At 36.8% G+C, this 14,683-nt stretch overlaps 1 protein-coding gene and 1 long non-coding RNA gene across 3 annotated transcripts in view; both read right to left on the minus strand.

The window, feature by feature from the left end:
- Nucleotides 1–762: 762 nt before the first annotated feature.
- LOC132159958 (uncharacterized) lies at nt 763–1,133 on the minus strand. Its single transcript, XR_009437926.1, has 2 exons — nt 1,025–1,133; nt 763–916 (listed from the first exon to the last, which is right to left on the minus strand). It is a non-coding gene; the product is annotated as an uncharacterized LOC132159958 (long non-coding RNA).
- Nucleotides 1,134–6,092: 4,959 nt separating this feature from the next.
- Nucleotides 6,093–14,683, minus strand: part of LOC132159954 (E-selectin-like) — a 159,477-nt gene continuing 150,886 nt past the window's right edge. For both annotated transcript variants that reach the window (XM_059569647.1, XM_059569646.1), the window contains 5 exons: nt 12,730–12,921; nt 11,540–11,731; nt 7,226–7,417; nt 6,494–6,685; nt 6,093–6,372 (listed from right to left, as the gene is read on the minus strand). In XM_059569647.1, the coding sequence (XP_059425630.1) occupies nt 6,182–6,372; nt 6,494–6,685; nt 7,226–7,417; nt 11,540–11,731; nt 12,730–12,921 (959 nt within the window). In that variant the 3' untranslated portion in view covers nt 6,093–6,181. The remainder of the gene's footprint in view (nt 6,373–6,493; nt 6,686–7,225; nt 7,418–11,539; nt 11,732–12,729; nt 12,922–14,683) is intronic.

The raw sequence follows: 14,683 nt of genomic DNA on the forward strand, positions 1-14,683 counted from the left end.
AATTAACTAAAACTTTATAAAAAATAAAAGTCAGTGTGATTATAAATGACACACACAGACTAACATCTTTGGAAAAATGATTTGAGTCAAAACCCTGCCTAGCAGCCAATTTCATTGCTTGAGGTTAGATTGTTGGCTATGGATAGGGTTTGGATTGGCTGTAACATTGTGTTGGAAATCAGCACTGTGAATGACATAGAATCAGCTGTGGGGTGGAGTTTGCATTGAATTGGTTTGGGAAAATGAATAACGCATGTATGTCTTATGTCGATCTGTTTGTCAGTGGGAGAAAGCCAAATCCTGTTTTAGAGTTTCCACCCCATTTGAGGGTCTCCAGGCTGCAGTTATACCCTTCTCAACAACTTGTTGCTCCCGAGTCATATTAAAGATTCATTCAAACTGAACGAATCGCTCAAGAATAAATGATCACTACAAAGGATAATAGCTTGAAGATTTGTTTATCCTGTACATTTTGTTTCTGCTTTCTAAACACAACATGGAAGGATACTAAGCAAAATGAAATTAATTATAAAGAAGAAGGGAGTATTTTTATACAAACATTTTATTTACCACATTAAATAACTTATAACTTACATTATTGTGGAGGGTCTACAGAATGCATGAGACCTAAAACACACACACGTAGTGTACTTATTTCATCAATGCTTTTAGGATTTTTATTTTGTCAAATTTACAAACTTGTACATTGTGTTGTTAATGAAATGTTGATTTTATGCACACCGAGGCAGATGCATCACTCACATGTTTGTCTTAAGGCAGTTTCATCTTTTATATATTTGCCTGTCTGACATGCAAAGAGACTGCATCCATGTGTGGTGAGAATATTTTTGCTGTTCACTCCACTTAAACTCTATACCCCTTTTATTCATTTCTTCCACTGTCATCAAACAGGGCTCTGAAACAAACTTAAAAATGTAACAGAAAAACATACATTTATTTATCTGCACAACCTACAATTTAAACTACAACATGAAAACATCCGAAAACAGGTGTCTCTACTTACTCAAACACGTAAAGTATCCTCTCCATTCACCTTGCACACAGGTCAAGTATTGGTAGCCTTTCATTTTGAATTTATTATAGCACATGTATTTGACTTTTTCCCCATAACTACATTTACATTACATTTACATTTATTCATTTAGCAGATGCTTTTATCCAAAGCGACTTACAGATGAAGACAGTGGAAGCAATCAAAAACAACAAAAAGAGCAATGATATATAAGTGCTATAACAAGTCTCAGTTAGGTTAACACAGTACACCTAGCTTGGGATTTTAAATAATATAATAAATAAAAAGAAAACAGATAGAATAAAAATATAAAAAAATAAAAAAGAATAGAGCAAGCTAGTTAGAGGTCTTTGCACATACACACACACATACATATACAATTGCATAATGAATGAAAAGAAAATAGAATATAAAAAGATTAGAAAGGTAGTTGGATTTTTTAAAGAATAGAATTAGAATAGTGAGGGTTAAAGTTAGAGGGTCAAATAAAGATGGAAGAGATGTGTTTTAAGCCGATTCTTGAAGATGGCTAAGGACTCAGCTGCTCGGATTGAGTTGGGGAGGTCATTCCACCAGAAGGGAACATTTAATTTAAAAGTCTGTAAAAGTGACTTTGTGCTTCTTTGGGATGGCACAATCAAGCGACGTTCACTTGCAGAACGCAAGCTTCTAGAGGGTACATAAGTCTGAAGTAACAAATTTATGTAAATGGGTGCAGAGCCATTGGTAGTTTTGTAGGCAAACATCAATGCCTTGAATTTTATACGAGCAGCTATTGGAAGCCAGTGCAAATTGATAAACAGAGGAGTGACGTGTATTCATTTTGGCTCATTAAAAATTAATCTTGCTGCCGCGTTCTGAATTAATTGTAAAGAGGGCATTGCAATAGTCCAGCCTGGACAGAACAAGAGCTTGAACAAGGAGTTGTGCAGCATGTTCCGAAAGAAAGGGCTTGATCTTCTTGATGTTGAATAAAGCAAATCTGCAGGATCAGACAGTTTTAGCAATCTGGTCTGAGAAAGTCAGCTGATCATTAATCATAACCCCAAGGCTTCTAGCTGTTTTTGAAGGAGTTATGGTTGATGTGCCTAACTTGATGGTGAAATTGTGATGAAATGATGGGTTTGCTGGAATCACAAGCACTTCTGTCTTGGCTATAATCTTTTTTTGGAATTTCTACTGTGTCGGCATTTTCCTGGAGTGGTGGTGGCCCACATTCAGTTCTCTCTGAAGGCAAACATTTTCCTTGATTATTATTTATTTTATTCAGTATTAACTGTAACTTTTAGTCAGTGTTTCAATAATGAGTCTCAATATTAGCAAGATTTATTTTTATGGTGTTTTTCTGCTCCTATAGTGTGTGGTGTGCCATGATGTTACAAAGACAGCACACCACACATGAACAGATTTTCAACCAATCTCGACTGTGAAAACAGGAAATCTCGTAAAATCTCACGAGACTTCAGAATAAGCATTGTGGATGATATCATAAGGATGTTATGCAGGAAGACATTGCAATGATAGTGTTTGGAATGATTTTCACAGAAAATTCACGGGAAAAAAGAAAAGGGTTTGGGTGAAGTCGTGGAGATGGCAGGGCCATGGTCTGTTACAGAGTGAGCTAGAGTGAGCTCAACATGTTTAATATTTATCATCAGAAATCCTGATGTGTGTGGGGGGGGGGGGGGGTTGGGTGCGAGGAAAAACGGGCGCATGCGCCGGAGATTATCCAGACCGTTCTCATCCCAAGGCGTCATATACTGACCCTTTTGACATTTCGTCAACATCCTACGCACGTGGCACCCTCTAGCGTCAATATTAGACGCAGATAAATATGGGCCAGAAGGCGCCTCCTAGCGGTCTAAGCCTAACCCTAACCCTAACCCATAATCTGTGTCACATATTGACGCTAGAGGGTGCCATGTGCTTAGGATGTTGACGAAATGTCAAAAGGGTCAGTATATGACGCCTTGGGATGAGAATGCGTTAAGATTATCACATGAAGCAGAACAATATCCAATCAAAAAGTGATTTATCACGTTCTTAAAGAGTGATGAAAGATCTGATAACAATTATTTAAAGTTTATTTAATAAGGCAATTTCAAAGAGAATAAGATCTATTTTCCAAGAGAACTGAGAACAATATATATATATATATATATAAACATATCTGTGTGATTTTGTGACCATTGCATGTTACCTCTAGTTCACTCTGTAACTTGTACAGACCATGTCCCCGCCATCTCCACGACTTCACCCAAACCCTTTTCTTTTTTCTTATGAATTTTCTGTGAAAATCATTCCAAACACTATCATTGCAGAGCAAAACGGTTAAATCTAGTATTTTTTATCCTCATGTTTGTGGTCTAACACATTTTGAATATCTTATAAGATGTAAAAAATCTTTTGGTGTGTACCCAGCATAAGAGGGCTTTTCTAAAAAAAATGTTTAAGAAGGTAAGTTGAAGAAATAATTGGTTAAAAAGTTACTGCTACTTAGGGTTGATATCTTGTCCAAGCACCTAATACAAATACAGTATGAGAAAGCACCTCTAATATAAAAAGAAAAGCCCTTACTTTCACATTTTGGAAATGGGCTGCTCCATTCTCCATTTGACTGGCAGGTGATTTCTCGCTGTCCTTTTAAAATCAGTCCTTTATATAATCCGTTGTAAAAGTGGATTGTGGAATCTGTGTAAAATCCATTGCATGAAAAAGTCCAGGCTTGACAGGACCCGCAATATCAGGAAATCGTTCTATTTTGATGTTGTTTTCTGTTGTGTTCAGAGGACATGTGACATCTAGAGAAAGAAGAAATACTGGTCTTCAAAAGGGTCCTCCATCTCTGTCCATTCATGTTATTTATCCAAATTTATTAATTTACAAATTAATAAATTACATTTAACTGACAGACTAAGAATATCTGTTTGAGGAAAAAAAACGTACTCGGTTACTAAACGTAACCTCGGTTCTCTCTAGAAGAGCGAACGAGTACTGCGTCTTAGCTAAGACGCTACGGGAAAAGTCTCTTTTCACGAAATACTGAAGCAAAAAATTATCCTTAATTTTGTATTTTTGTAAAGCGCATTTGCAGCAGTACACAGCCATAGGCGAGACGGCTCGTTCGCTCATTGGCTTGAGAGCTCGGTTGAGCTGAAGACGGTTCCGGAATCCGCTGGAAGCGATGCTTTTACGGCGCCTCAGCGCAGCGGAGAATGCAGGCTCAGAGAAAAAGGCCAGGCGAGTCCTCAGAGTCACCATGGCAACAGCTCGCAGTGGTGGCATCCGCCGTCAGCGAGCGCGAGCGCTGCATGATCTTCACCCAGGCAGGAGACACAGATGATGTACCGGTCTCCCTCGCTGAGTGGGGCTCTGACGAGCCGCAGGAAGGCATCTTAAAAAAGACGCGAGCTCTTTTACGAGTGTGTGTGTCGCAGGGCGAAGACACACACACACATAAAGAACAGCTTGGATATAACAGAATTGAAAGTATATAGGCGCCGGATAGCGCAGCAGGAACGGCAGTGGAAGGCGGCGATGCCAGCAGCTTCAGAATGGCTCGTCCTGCTGATGTGCTTTCTCAGACGGCGCTTGCTTCCTCCGTGATCCAGCGATGCGTGAGCTTCGCTGAAGAGATGAAAAATCAGGTGAGTCAGCCTTTTCGAGCTCCTTTTATAGGTTGGGCCACACCCGTTTCGGCGGGAAGTGGCAAGAAGGGCGCGAAGCGTCCTTATTGGTCTGATGTTGCATCAGCCCGCGCTCGATAGGCTGTGCAATTGCCGCAGAACAAGCCAATGAGCGAACGAGCCGTCTCGCCTATGGCTGTGTACTGCTGCAAATGCGCTTTACAAAAATACAAAATTAAGGATAATTTTTTGCTTCAGTATTTCGTGAAAAGAGACTTTTCCCGTAGCGTCTTAGCTAAGACGCAGTACGAGAGAGCTCTCGTAAGAGAACAGTGTATTCATTTATAAAAAAATGTTTACAGCCTCATATCCGTTCTGGTCTGGCATGTAACTTTTTTTTTTTTTTTTACTACATAATCATACAAAGATCAGCGAGTGTCTTCATACCTCCACATTTTGGAAATGATTGATCCCATTTTCTATTTGACAAGTATTCAATTGTTCGCTGGCCATACTCTTATTTTAAGAGTATAACACAATGAACACGTTGGATCCACTTTTACAGCGGATTATATTTCTCATAGTTATAAATGTATTATAAGTCTCATATCTTGTCATTTTTCTGATACTACTTTACTTAAAGCGGTCAAAGACCACTTGTAAAGAGTATAAATAATAATAATAATTTTTTTTCTCTCTCAAACAGCCATAAAATCAGATATCAGATACCAGATTAATGTGTGATATAACACATTTGCTTTGAACTATTTTTATTGTAATTTTATTGTATTTTGATAGTACCCTTTAGACAGCTGTTGATAAGTAACTGCAACTACATATCAACTGTCAACGGTCAGTTGAGTATTAGTATGTCTGCTAAATATATGCTAACACTTTATTTTGATGGTCAACAGATACAGATAAACTGACTATAAGTGTCTTTGTAAGTACATCAGCTTATTCTACCAAACTAGATTCAACCATTCTTGAGCATAATAATACTCTAATGAGAGTTAGTTGGCCTGTAGTTGCAAAGGTGCTTATAGTCAATTGATTAAGGGGACCGTCAAAATAAAATGTAACCATATAAAACCATATTTATCTTATTTTTTTTTCAGTTTGAGTATTAAGCTCACATCAATAAATTTAACATTAGCTCCACTTAAATAACACTCAGCATCTAACCACTCACAAGCTGTAGTAAGATACTGTGCAGATCTTAAATAAACAATGTCAAGATATGATACAGTCCATTAAACTGTACATGAAGTAGATTTAATATGATGTTCATTGAGTGTTATAAAGTGAATACATGCACTGACTTGCAGTATATAGGAAAAATGAGGGGTTAAAGGGTTACTATCATTTTCCTACATGCACATTAGTATGTCTTTAGTTGTTTGCTATTACTTGCAAGAAATCCAAAACAGACAAACTGAATAGGGAAGTTTTATTTTGATCTGCTCAAGTTCTTCTTGCCTCGTAGTACAGCTGTTGCTTCATCTATGTTTTATTTCCACTGTCACACACACTCAGGCAAAGTCATCTCTCCATCATTACACTTTTGTCTGAAGTCAACACCTACTGGTCTTTTGCCCGACTGACACTTAAAGGTGACGTGATCATCATGTGGTGCAAACAACTTTTGCTGATCAGCGAAGGCCAACTCGATTCCTCTTTCATTCATTATCTCCACTGTCACTGTACAGGGCTCTGAAATCAACACAACATGTCACTATCAGTGTCACAGTAAACATTAACTAATCACCACAACATACAACTTATACATCATGATGTATCCTTGTAGTTTATGTATGATGTAGCGTGTTCATACTTAAACACTTAACATTCCCGCTCCATTCTTCTTGCACACAGGTCAAGTATCTGGAGAAAGGGTAACGCACATCCATTGTGTATTTACTAAAGCAGATGTATTCAACTCTCTCTCCTGTGTTGTATTCCTTTTTCATAATATCTGTTGTATCTCCATCGTTCACTGGTGGTGGTGGCCCACACTTCCCTCGGCCTTTTATCACCAAGAAAACATGGCAGTAACACACATTATTATTATTATTATTATTACACACTTATTCCTATTCTATTAAGGTTTTTAAGACCTTTCATGGCAGAAAACAGTGGAATGAGAGTTTTTTTGTGCTCAGTTTTTTTTAAATCTGAATAGAATTAGACCTGTTTGTTACCTTTTGATTTATAATCCAGAGGACATAACATCACCCTTTAAGAACAAGTAAATCTCAGGGATAAATAGCAACATCTATTACTAATTCATTTAAATATGGTGTCTAATGGGAGGGAGTTTATAAACACAGTGACATTAAAATATTTGACATAAAAAAATAAAATAAAAAAAAAGTATCGCACAGGTAATCAATATCATCTGTATTTTCGCTCTCTCAAAATTGTATAGATGTTTTTTTCCCCCTTTTTCTGCATTCTCATGGTTCATGTTTGGTGGTGGCCCACATTTTATTTTTAGACTTATCACAAAGCAAAAACAATTCTTAAATATTTAAAGCAAATATTTTATTACAGTATTGCTTCATACCTCTACATGTTGGATACGGGTGATTCCATTTTCCATCTGACTGGCATTCAATTGTTCGTTGTCCATGCATCTTCTGTTTCTCATCAGTGCATTGAAAAACTAAAATATGTCCAGGTTTGTAAGGTGAAACGATACCTGGATATCCAATTAAAATGTCAACATTGATGAGTTGTTCCCCCTTACAGGCAATTTCTGTAGATGAAAAAATACAATTCAATCATTATTAAAAGATGGCGGTTATAGATTTACTGGAATAAAGCAGAGCATGGCAGTTTAATGACAGCTAACCTTACTTCAAATAAAAAGACCCAGATTTTGGTTTTATGCTCAATGAAATTTCATGGAAAGTGAACAAAATACTATACACAAATTCAGAGCAGTATTATAAATAAACGTGATCAGTAAATGCCTTGATGACACGTCAAGTATTTGAAGAAAGGAGGATGTGAATCTAATGTGTATAATTAAAACACTTGTATTCAAGACTTTCTCCCGTCTCGTATTCCTTTTTTTTTGTAATCTTTACGGTCTCTGCATTGTTCACATGATCTACATTTTATTGAGACTGTCATCACAAAAAAAAAAAAGTGACATTAGTAAATTTTTAATATGAGAATGAAGTAATTGTAATATATATAAAAAAAATACACTTATTTCCTTTTGTATGAAGGTTTTTGTATTTAAGACCTTTCATGTTCGAGAACAGTGATAAGATGTTTTTAGCTTTATATTATCATAATTTTTTTGAATAGCATTAGACCCATTTTGTCCCCTTGGAATTATAAGGTTCTATCTGACATTTTTATCAAAATTGAGTTATTCACATTCTTATTCAGTGACAACTTATTTATATTATGTGAAAGATTTAACGTTCTGTACATTTTGGGACTTTTTATTTAAATAGATCAACAAAGTTGTATCTATACAGTCGAATGGAATACAAAAACTTTGAAGCTCAAAATCTCAAAACTACTCGGAATGCAGATAGAACCTTATAATTCCAAGGGGACATTTTGTGAACTTGATTTATTTAATAATACAGAGGACATAATATCACCCTTTAAAAGGAACACTCCGACTTTTTGGGACTTTAGCTTATTCACAGTATCCCCCAGAGTTAAATAAGTCCATACATACCTTTTTCATTTCTGTGCGTTCTGTAAGTGTTATTTGACGCACCCACCGCTAGCCTAGCTTAGCACAAAGACTGGATGTAAATGGATACTGGTAGCATAGTAATTCCAATAAGTGACAAAATAATGCAAATGTGGCAGATTGGTTAAGTTCCCTCCCCTGCATTTAAAATGACAGCCAATCAGAACCAGGTATGTGTAATATAAGGGCTGGGAGTAGGCCACCTGGTATGCGTCACTGCTAGCTCCGCCCCTTGGGGCGTGTGGGCTTCCGCCTAAAAGGTATGTTTTTAGCTGTTTGGTAAATGTGACGTGAACTTGTGCATATCAAATGATGTTATTTACTTATTGTAGTTGGAATTGGATCTTGTTCGCAACTTCGCGATGGTGTGTAGGATGTCATTACCCTCCACCTGGTTTATTCACCTGAATATGATTGTCAAGTCATTGAGTAAACTGCTAAGATTCATTCTGTGATCAACCATTTAACTTGTCTTGCTGACCAATTGTCGGTATGTATGATTCATTTATTTTCCAAATAAGTGATTTGATTTAAGTTTTTAATAGTTTGTTTTTAGCAGGATGAACAATGTCTGTTGGGAGTTCTCCATCTTATGGTGGTTGGGACGAGCCTTTCCTATGGAGCGACATTAAGACTGCGTTGCTGTTTTGTTGCTTTGTTTGCTTGCTATATGTGACAATTGTTTGTTGCTTTTAAGCATTGTGTATGTTTTATATAATTGGTGTTCTGTGTGTTAGGCCCGGTGTCAGGAGGCTGGCTGTACTAGAGCCTTGGTGGTGTTTGGAGCACTGAGATTGGATTGCCCCTTGTGATCACTTGCCTCATGTGTGTGTGTGTGTGGTGTTAAGAATAAATCACTTTACAGCTAGCCTATCTGGCCACGGGTAAGTTTTAGTCATTTTGTTTTGTGTGTATTGTATTGAGTCTTAGTTGTTTAGCTCTATTGAGCTGTATTTTTAGTCTTGTGTTCTGATAATTGTAAACCTAATAAACATGTGCATTAATAGCTTCTAGTCTCTGCCCTACCTGGTAACGAACCTGTGTCTAAAAATCTGTTAATTTGTTAGTTCCCCTCACTTTAAAGGGGTGGCGTAGTCAGCATTGATAACCTTAGGGTTTTAGTATTCCTAGGGTCCTATATTAATCTCTTCCCACCCTGCTACACAAACATTTTCCTATTTACATGTTGTGATCTGTATAGTCACAGTGTGTACAAATAACAAGGCTATATGAGACAGAGACCATTTTTAATCGTATAAATACTGGGAACTATATTCTCACTAGGCGTAGGAGCACAGCTAACGTTACTTGGGCGGAGTGATTAGCGCTGCACACGAGACGCGCCGTGGTGAGGAGAAGAGAGTTCGCTCAGAGTTGGAGTAATAGAGTCTGCAATTACTAGATAGTAGATTTATAGTGTACAATCATGGGTGCTCGCTGTATTGTAAAGAACTGCGACAATAAACAGGGGAGACCAGGTAATACTATGAGGTTTCATAGAATTCCAACCAAAAACGCTCATAAACGACATAGATCCAAACACACCTGTAAACACCATCACAGAGTATTTCGTTTGCTCTGAACATTTTACTGTAGACGACTATTTTGAAAAAATGCAAGTTGCCACACGGACCATAAAATGTGTGCTAAAGGATACAGCCATCCCATCGATAATAAAGACAGGACAAATTGGATTACCTGTTACTGCGGTAAGTGTTCCGTTATGTTTTGAGATGACTAACATTAGCCATACTGTAACAGTGCCATGCTAATGTAATATAACCTTAGTAGTGACACTATTACGTGAATAGGGGCTCCCTGTGTCCCCTTTATTGTTATTATTGTGACACACTGTATGCAATGGCTATACTACAAATTCATTGAACTATGAATGATCATTATAACAAAATCACTTAACTTACTTGGTGGATAGCTGACCATTAGGTTCACTCGGCATGGGGCGTTTCTTCCAGTTGATCTTGTCACAATGGGAAAAAAAAAAGTCAACTGCCGGGTGTATTAGGGCAGAAAAATCTTCCGTGGTAGTGACGCAAATATTTTGATTGTCATCAAGCCTTGACATTGATGGAAATACCCGGTCCCATTTATTACAACAAAGGCACTCGGTTTCTGTCGGCATAGGTTGTCATGTTCCACATTTACACCACCAGTCCGTGTTCGTTCTGATTCTCCCTTCGTCTTACAGCTTCCAAAGTTTGTAACTCCTCGTCTGTGTATTCTGGCTCAAAACTGTATGGTTCTGGATCTTGGTTTGATACACAGTAAAATCACAGTCTGACAATTCCTCAAAGTCAGCCATGATCACGAGTCACGTCTAGCTAGTTAGTCACATTTGGGTTGCACTTTATTTTACAGTACATGTACTTACATGTACTTATAGTGTACTTACAATGTATTTATCTAAGAAAGTTCTGGTAATACAAGGTAACTACATGGGGTAGGGTTAGGTTTAGGGGTAGGTTCAGGGTTAGTACCTAGTTATTGTAATTACTATAATAAGTACATAGTATGTACATGAGGAACAGGACTGTAAAATAAAGTGCTACCCACATTTGTTTTGTTTACGGAACTATCAACAGGGCGTCTCGTGTGTTGCGCTAATCACTCCGCCCAAGTAGCCACTCCGCCCAAGTAACGTTAGCTGTGCTCCTACGCCTAGTGAGAATATAGTTACCAGTATTTATACGATTAAAAATGGTCTCTGTCTCATATAGCCTTGTTATTTGTACACGCTGTGACTATACAGATCACAACATGTAAATAGGAAAATGTTTGCATTATTTTGTCATTAATTGGGATTACTATGCTACCAGTATCCATTTACATCCAGTCTTTGTGCTAAGCTAGGCTAGCGGTGGGTGCGTCAAATAACACTTACAGAACGCACAGAAATGAAAAAGATATGTATGGACTTATTTAACTCTGGGGGATACTGTGAATAAGCTAAAGTCCCAAAAAGTCGGAGTGTTCCTTTAAGAACAAATAGATCTCTGGAGGAAAAAAAAATAAAATAAACTATTACTAATTCAATGAAATCTTGTGTCTAATGGGAGGGAGTTTATAGAACAGTCGCACTAACATATCAGACAAAAAAAAAAAAATATATATATATATCTTAAATATTTATAGGAAATATACCTCTACATGTTGGATACGGGTGATTCCATTTTCCATCTGACTGGCATTCAATTGTTCGTTGTCCATGCATCTTCTGTTTCTCATCAGTGCATCGAAAAACTAAAATATGTCCAGGTTTGTAAGGTGAGATGATACTTGGATGTCCAATTAAAATGTCAACATTGAAGAGTTGTTCCCCCTCGCAGGTGACTTCTGTAGATGAAAAAATAAAATTCAATCATTATTAAAAGATGGCGGTTATAGATTTACTGGAATAAAGCAGAGCATGGCAGTTTAATGACAGCTAACCTTACTTCAAATAAAAGACCCACATTTTGGTTTTATGCTCAATGAAATTTCATGGAAAGTGAACAAAATACTATACATAAATTCAGAGCATTATTATAAATATACTTGATCAATAAATGCCTTGATGACACGTCAAGTATTTGAAGAAAGGAGGATGTGAATCTAATGTGTATAATTAAAACAATTGTATTCAAGACTCTCTCCCGTCTCGTATTCCTTTTTTTTGTAATCTTTACGGTGTCTGCATTGTTCACATGCAGTGGGGATCTACATTTTATTGAGACTGTCATCAACCAAAAAAAAAAGTGACATTAGTAAATTTTTAATATGAGAATGAAGTAATTGTAATATATATATATATATATATATATAAAAAGATTACACACTTATTTCCTTTTGTATGAAGGTTTTTGTATTTAAGACCTTTCTTGTCAGAGAACAGTGATAAGATGTTTTTAGCTTTATTTTATTATCATTATTTTTTTGAATAGCATTGGACCCGTTTGTTAACTTGATTTCTTTAATAACACAGAGGAGATAACATCTCCCTTTAAGAACAAGTAAATATCAGAAAACAAAAAAAACAAAAAAAAAAACCTATTACTAATTCAATGAAATCTTGGGTCTAATGGGCACTAAAATATCGGACCAAAAAGAAAAAATATATAGCACGGGTAATAAATATCATCTGTATTTTTGCTCTTTTTCCCCCCCAAAAAATTGTATTGTATCCTGTATTGCATTGATTCTTTTAGGTAATCAATTGTATTAATTCTTTTTTTTTCTGCATTCTCATGGTTCATGTTCGGTGGTGGCCCAGATTTTATTTTTAGACTTATCTCAAAGCAAAAACAATTCTTAAATATTTAAAGCAAATATATTATTACAGTATTACTTCATACCTATACATGTTGGATACGGGTAATCCCATTTTCCATCTGACTGGCATTCAATTGCTTGATGTCCACGCATCTTCTGTTTCTCATCAGTGCATCGAAAAACTAAAATATGTCCAGGTTTGTAAGGTGAACCGATACTTGCATTTCCAAATAAAATTTCAACATTGAGGAGTTGTTTTCCCACACAGGTAACTTCTGTAGATCAAGAAATAAAATGCAATCATTATTAAAAGATAGTTTTATTGAAATAAAGCAGAGCAGCTCAGCTAACTTTACTTCAAATTTAGACCCACATTTGGGTCTTATGGTCAATGAACTTTCATGGAAAATGAAACTACATATAAATTCAGACCAGCATAATAAATATAGGTGATATACAAACATGATATTATTATACATTATGCAATATATTGGATGATTATTCTTTGGCTTAACGGTGTATGATTGCGTTACCTTGAGCATTTGTTGAGACATCTATGATCATTAACAGAAGAAAAAGAAACAGCTCACAAGGTTTCATTTTAAGCTGTAAAACAAATTGTTTAGCACGGTTTACAAAGCTAATACACAGCATTGACTGAATCATCTACCAATTATTTAAGCTTTAAAAGGTTGATTCACGTTTCTTATTTAACTCAAATTAAGAAAAGATGTCTTTGGTGTTAAACATGAATGAGTACTGATGAAAAACTCTGATTACCTGTTTTCCAAAAGAATTATTCATTAACTCTTAAGAGCAGTGGTGATATGAATATGAATCCGTGAAGTCTGTGAAATGTAGATAAAAAGCAACCGTCCCCTTCCCTCTGCTTTACCAAACAGGTGTCAGGGATCTAGGAGGGGGGGGGGGGGGGCAATTGCAGTGTGAGGTAATAGGGGTTTATTGACAACAGACTGATACAAGAGGATACTGTAGTGCACAATAGATACCACAACAGGAACACCATAAACAGCTAAGGAAGGCCACTGGGACAGCTTAAGAAAACAACTGGCAGAATACTTTGCAACAGAGGGGGAGGCAAGACCAGGCTGATGGAGAAGAACATATAAGGTACCATAGAGCAGAGCTCAGACACTTGTTGACCACTGACTCTGAAACGGACCAAGTGCCAGGCAAGTAGAACCAGGACAGGACACGGGGACAGGTCAGGAATTCGAACACAAGACTAGACAGGACAAACTCCACAAAAACACAAGTTAAATTCAAGACAAGGAAAAAATAAACCAATGAGCTAATAAAAGGTTAAGTAACAATAAGAAATTACCAATTTAACCAACTTAGAATAAATCAAACAAAACCAAGACTAGAAAAACTAAAATATATATATAAAAAAACATAATACTTATACAAGGAGCAAGACAAGAGCACAGAACTACAAGGACTAGACTAAACAAGAGCACAAGACCAACCAGACAGGGAGACATGGACACATATTCATCCAGAGACAGAGACAAAGACGGGTAAGAATGGCCAAGAACCAGCAAACACAAAAGGGTAAGGTGCACTATAAAAAAGGGAGGAAAATACATGAGGGACAGGTGAGCACAATTAGACCAACTAGGCTAACAAGAGGGTGTGGTGAAGAGGAAACAAGGAGGAGGGGCTAAAGGAGCACATGGTCAAGAAAACAACTAACACGGCCATGTGCTGACACTAGAAACAAGAAACAAAAACATAAAACAAAGTGACAGTGCAAAACCTGCTGCCTTCTTATACTCACGCTGTGGTCGGCTGGAGCTGGATGCAATAATTGCATGCCAATGTGCATTGGCTCGTTTAGTTTACACTCGAAGTAGATTGGTCTGAAATGCTGAAGAACACACACAACTAATCAACACACTCTTCAAAGCTACATATGGTCATATAAATGTTTTGGAAACTGAATAGAATTTAACATTTACAGTAAAGTCTGTAAAATCTTAATAGAAAAGACATTCAAATAAATAACAACAACAG

The sequence above is a fragment of the Carassius carassius genome, chromosome 16, assembly GCF_963082965.1.
Source record: "Carassius carassius chromosome 16, fCarCar2.1, whole genome shotgun sequence".
In the NCBI taxonomy this organism is placed as follows: Eukaryota; Metazoa; Chordata; class Actinopteri; order Cypriniformes; family Cyprinidae; genus Carassius; species Carassius carassius.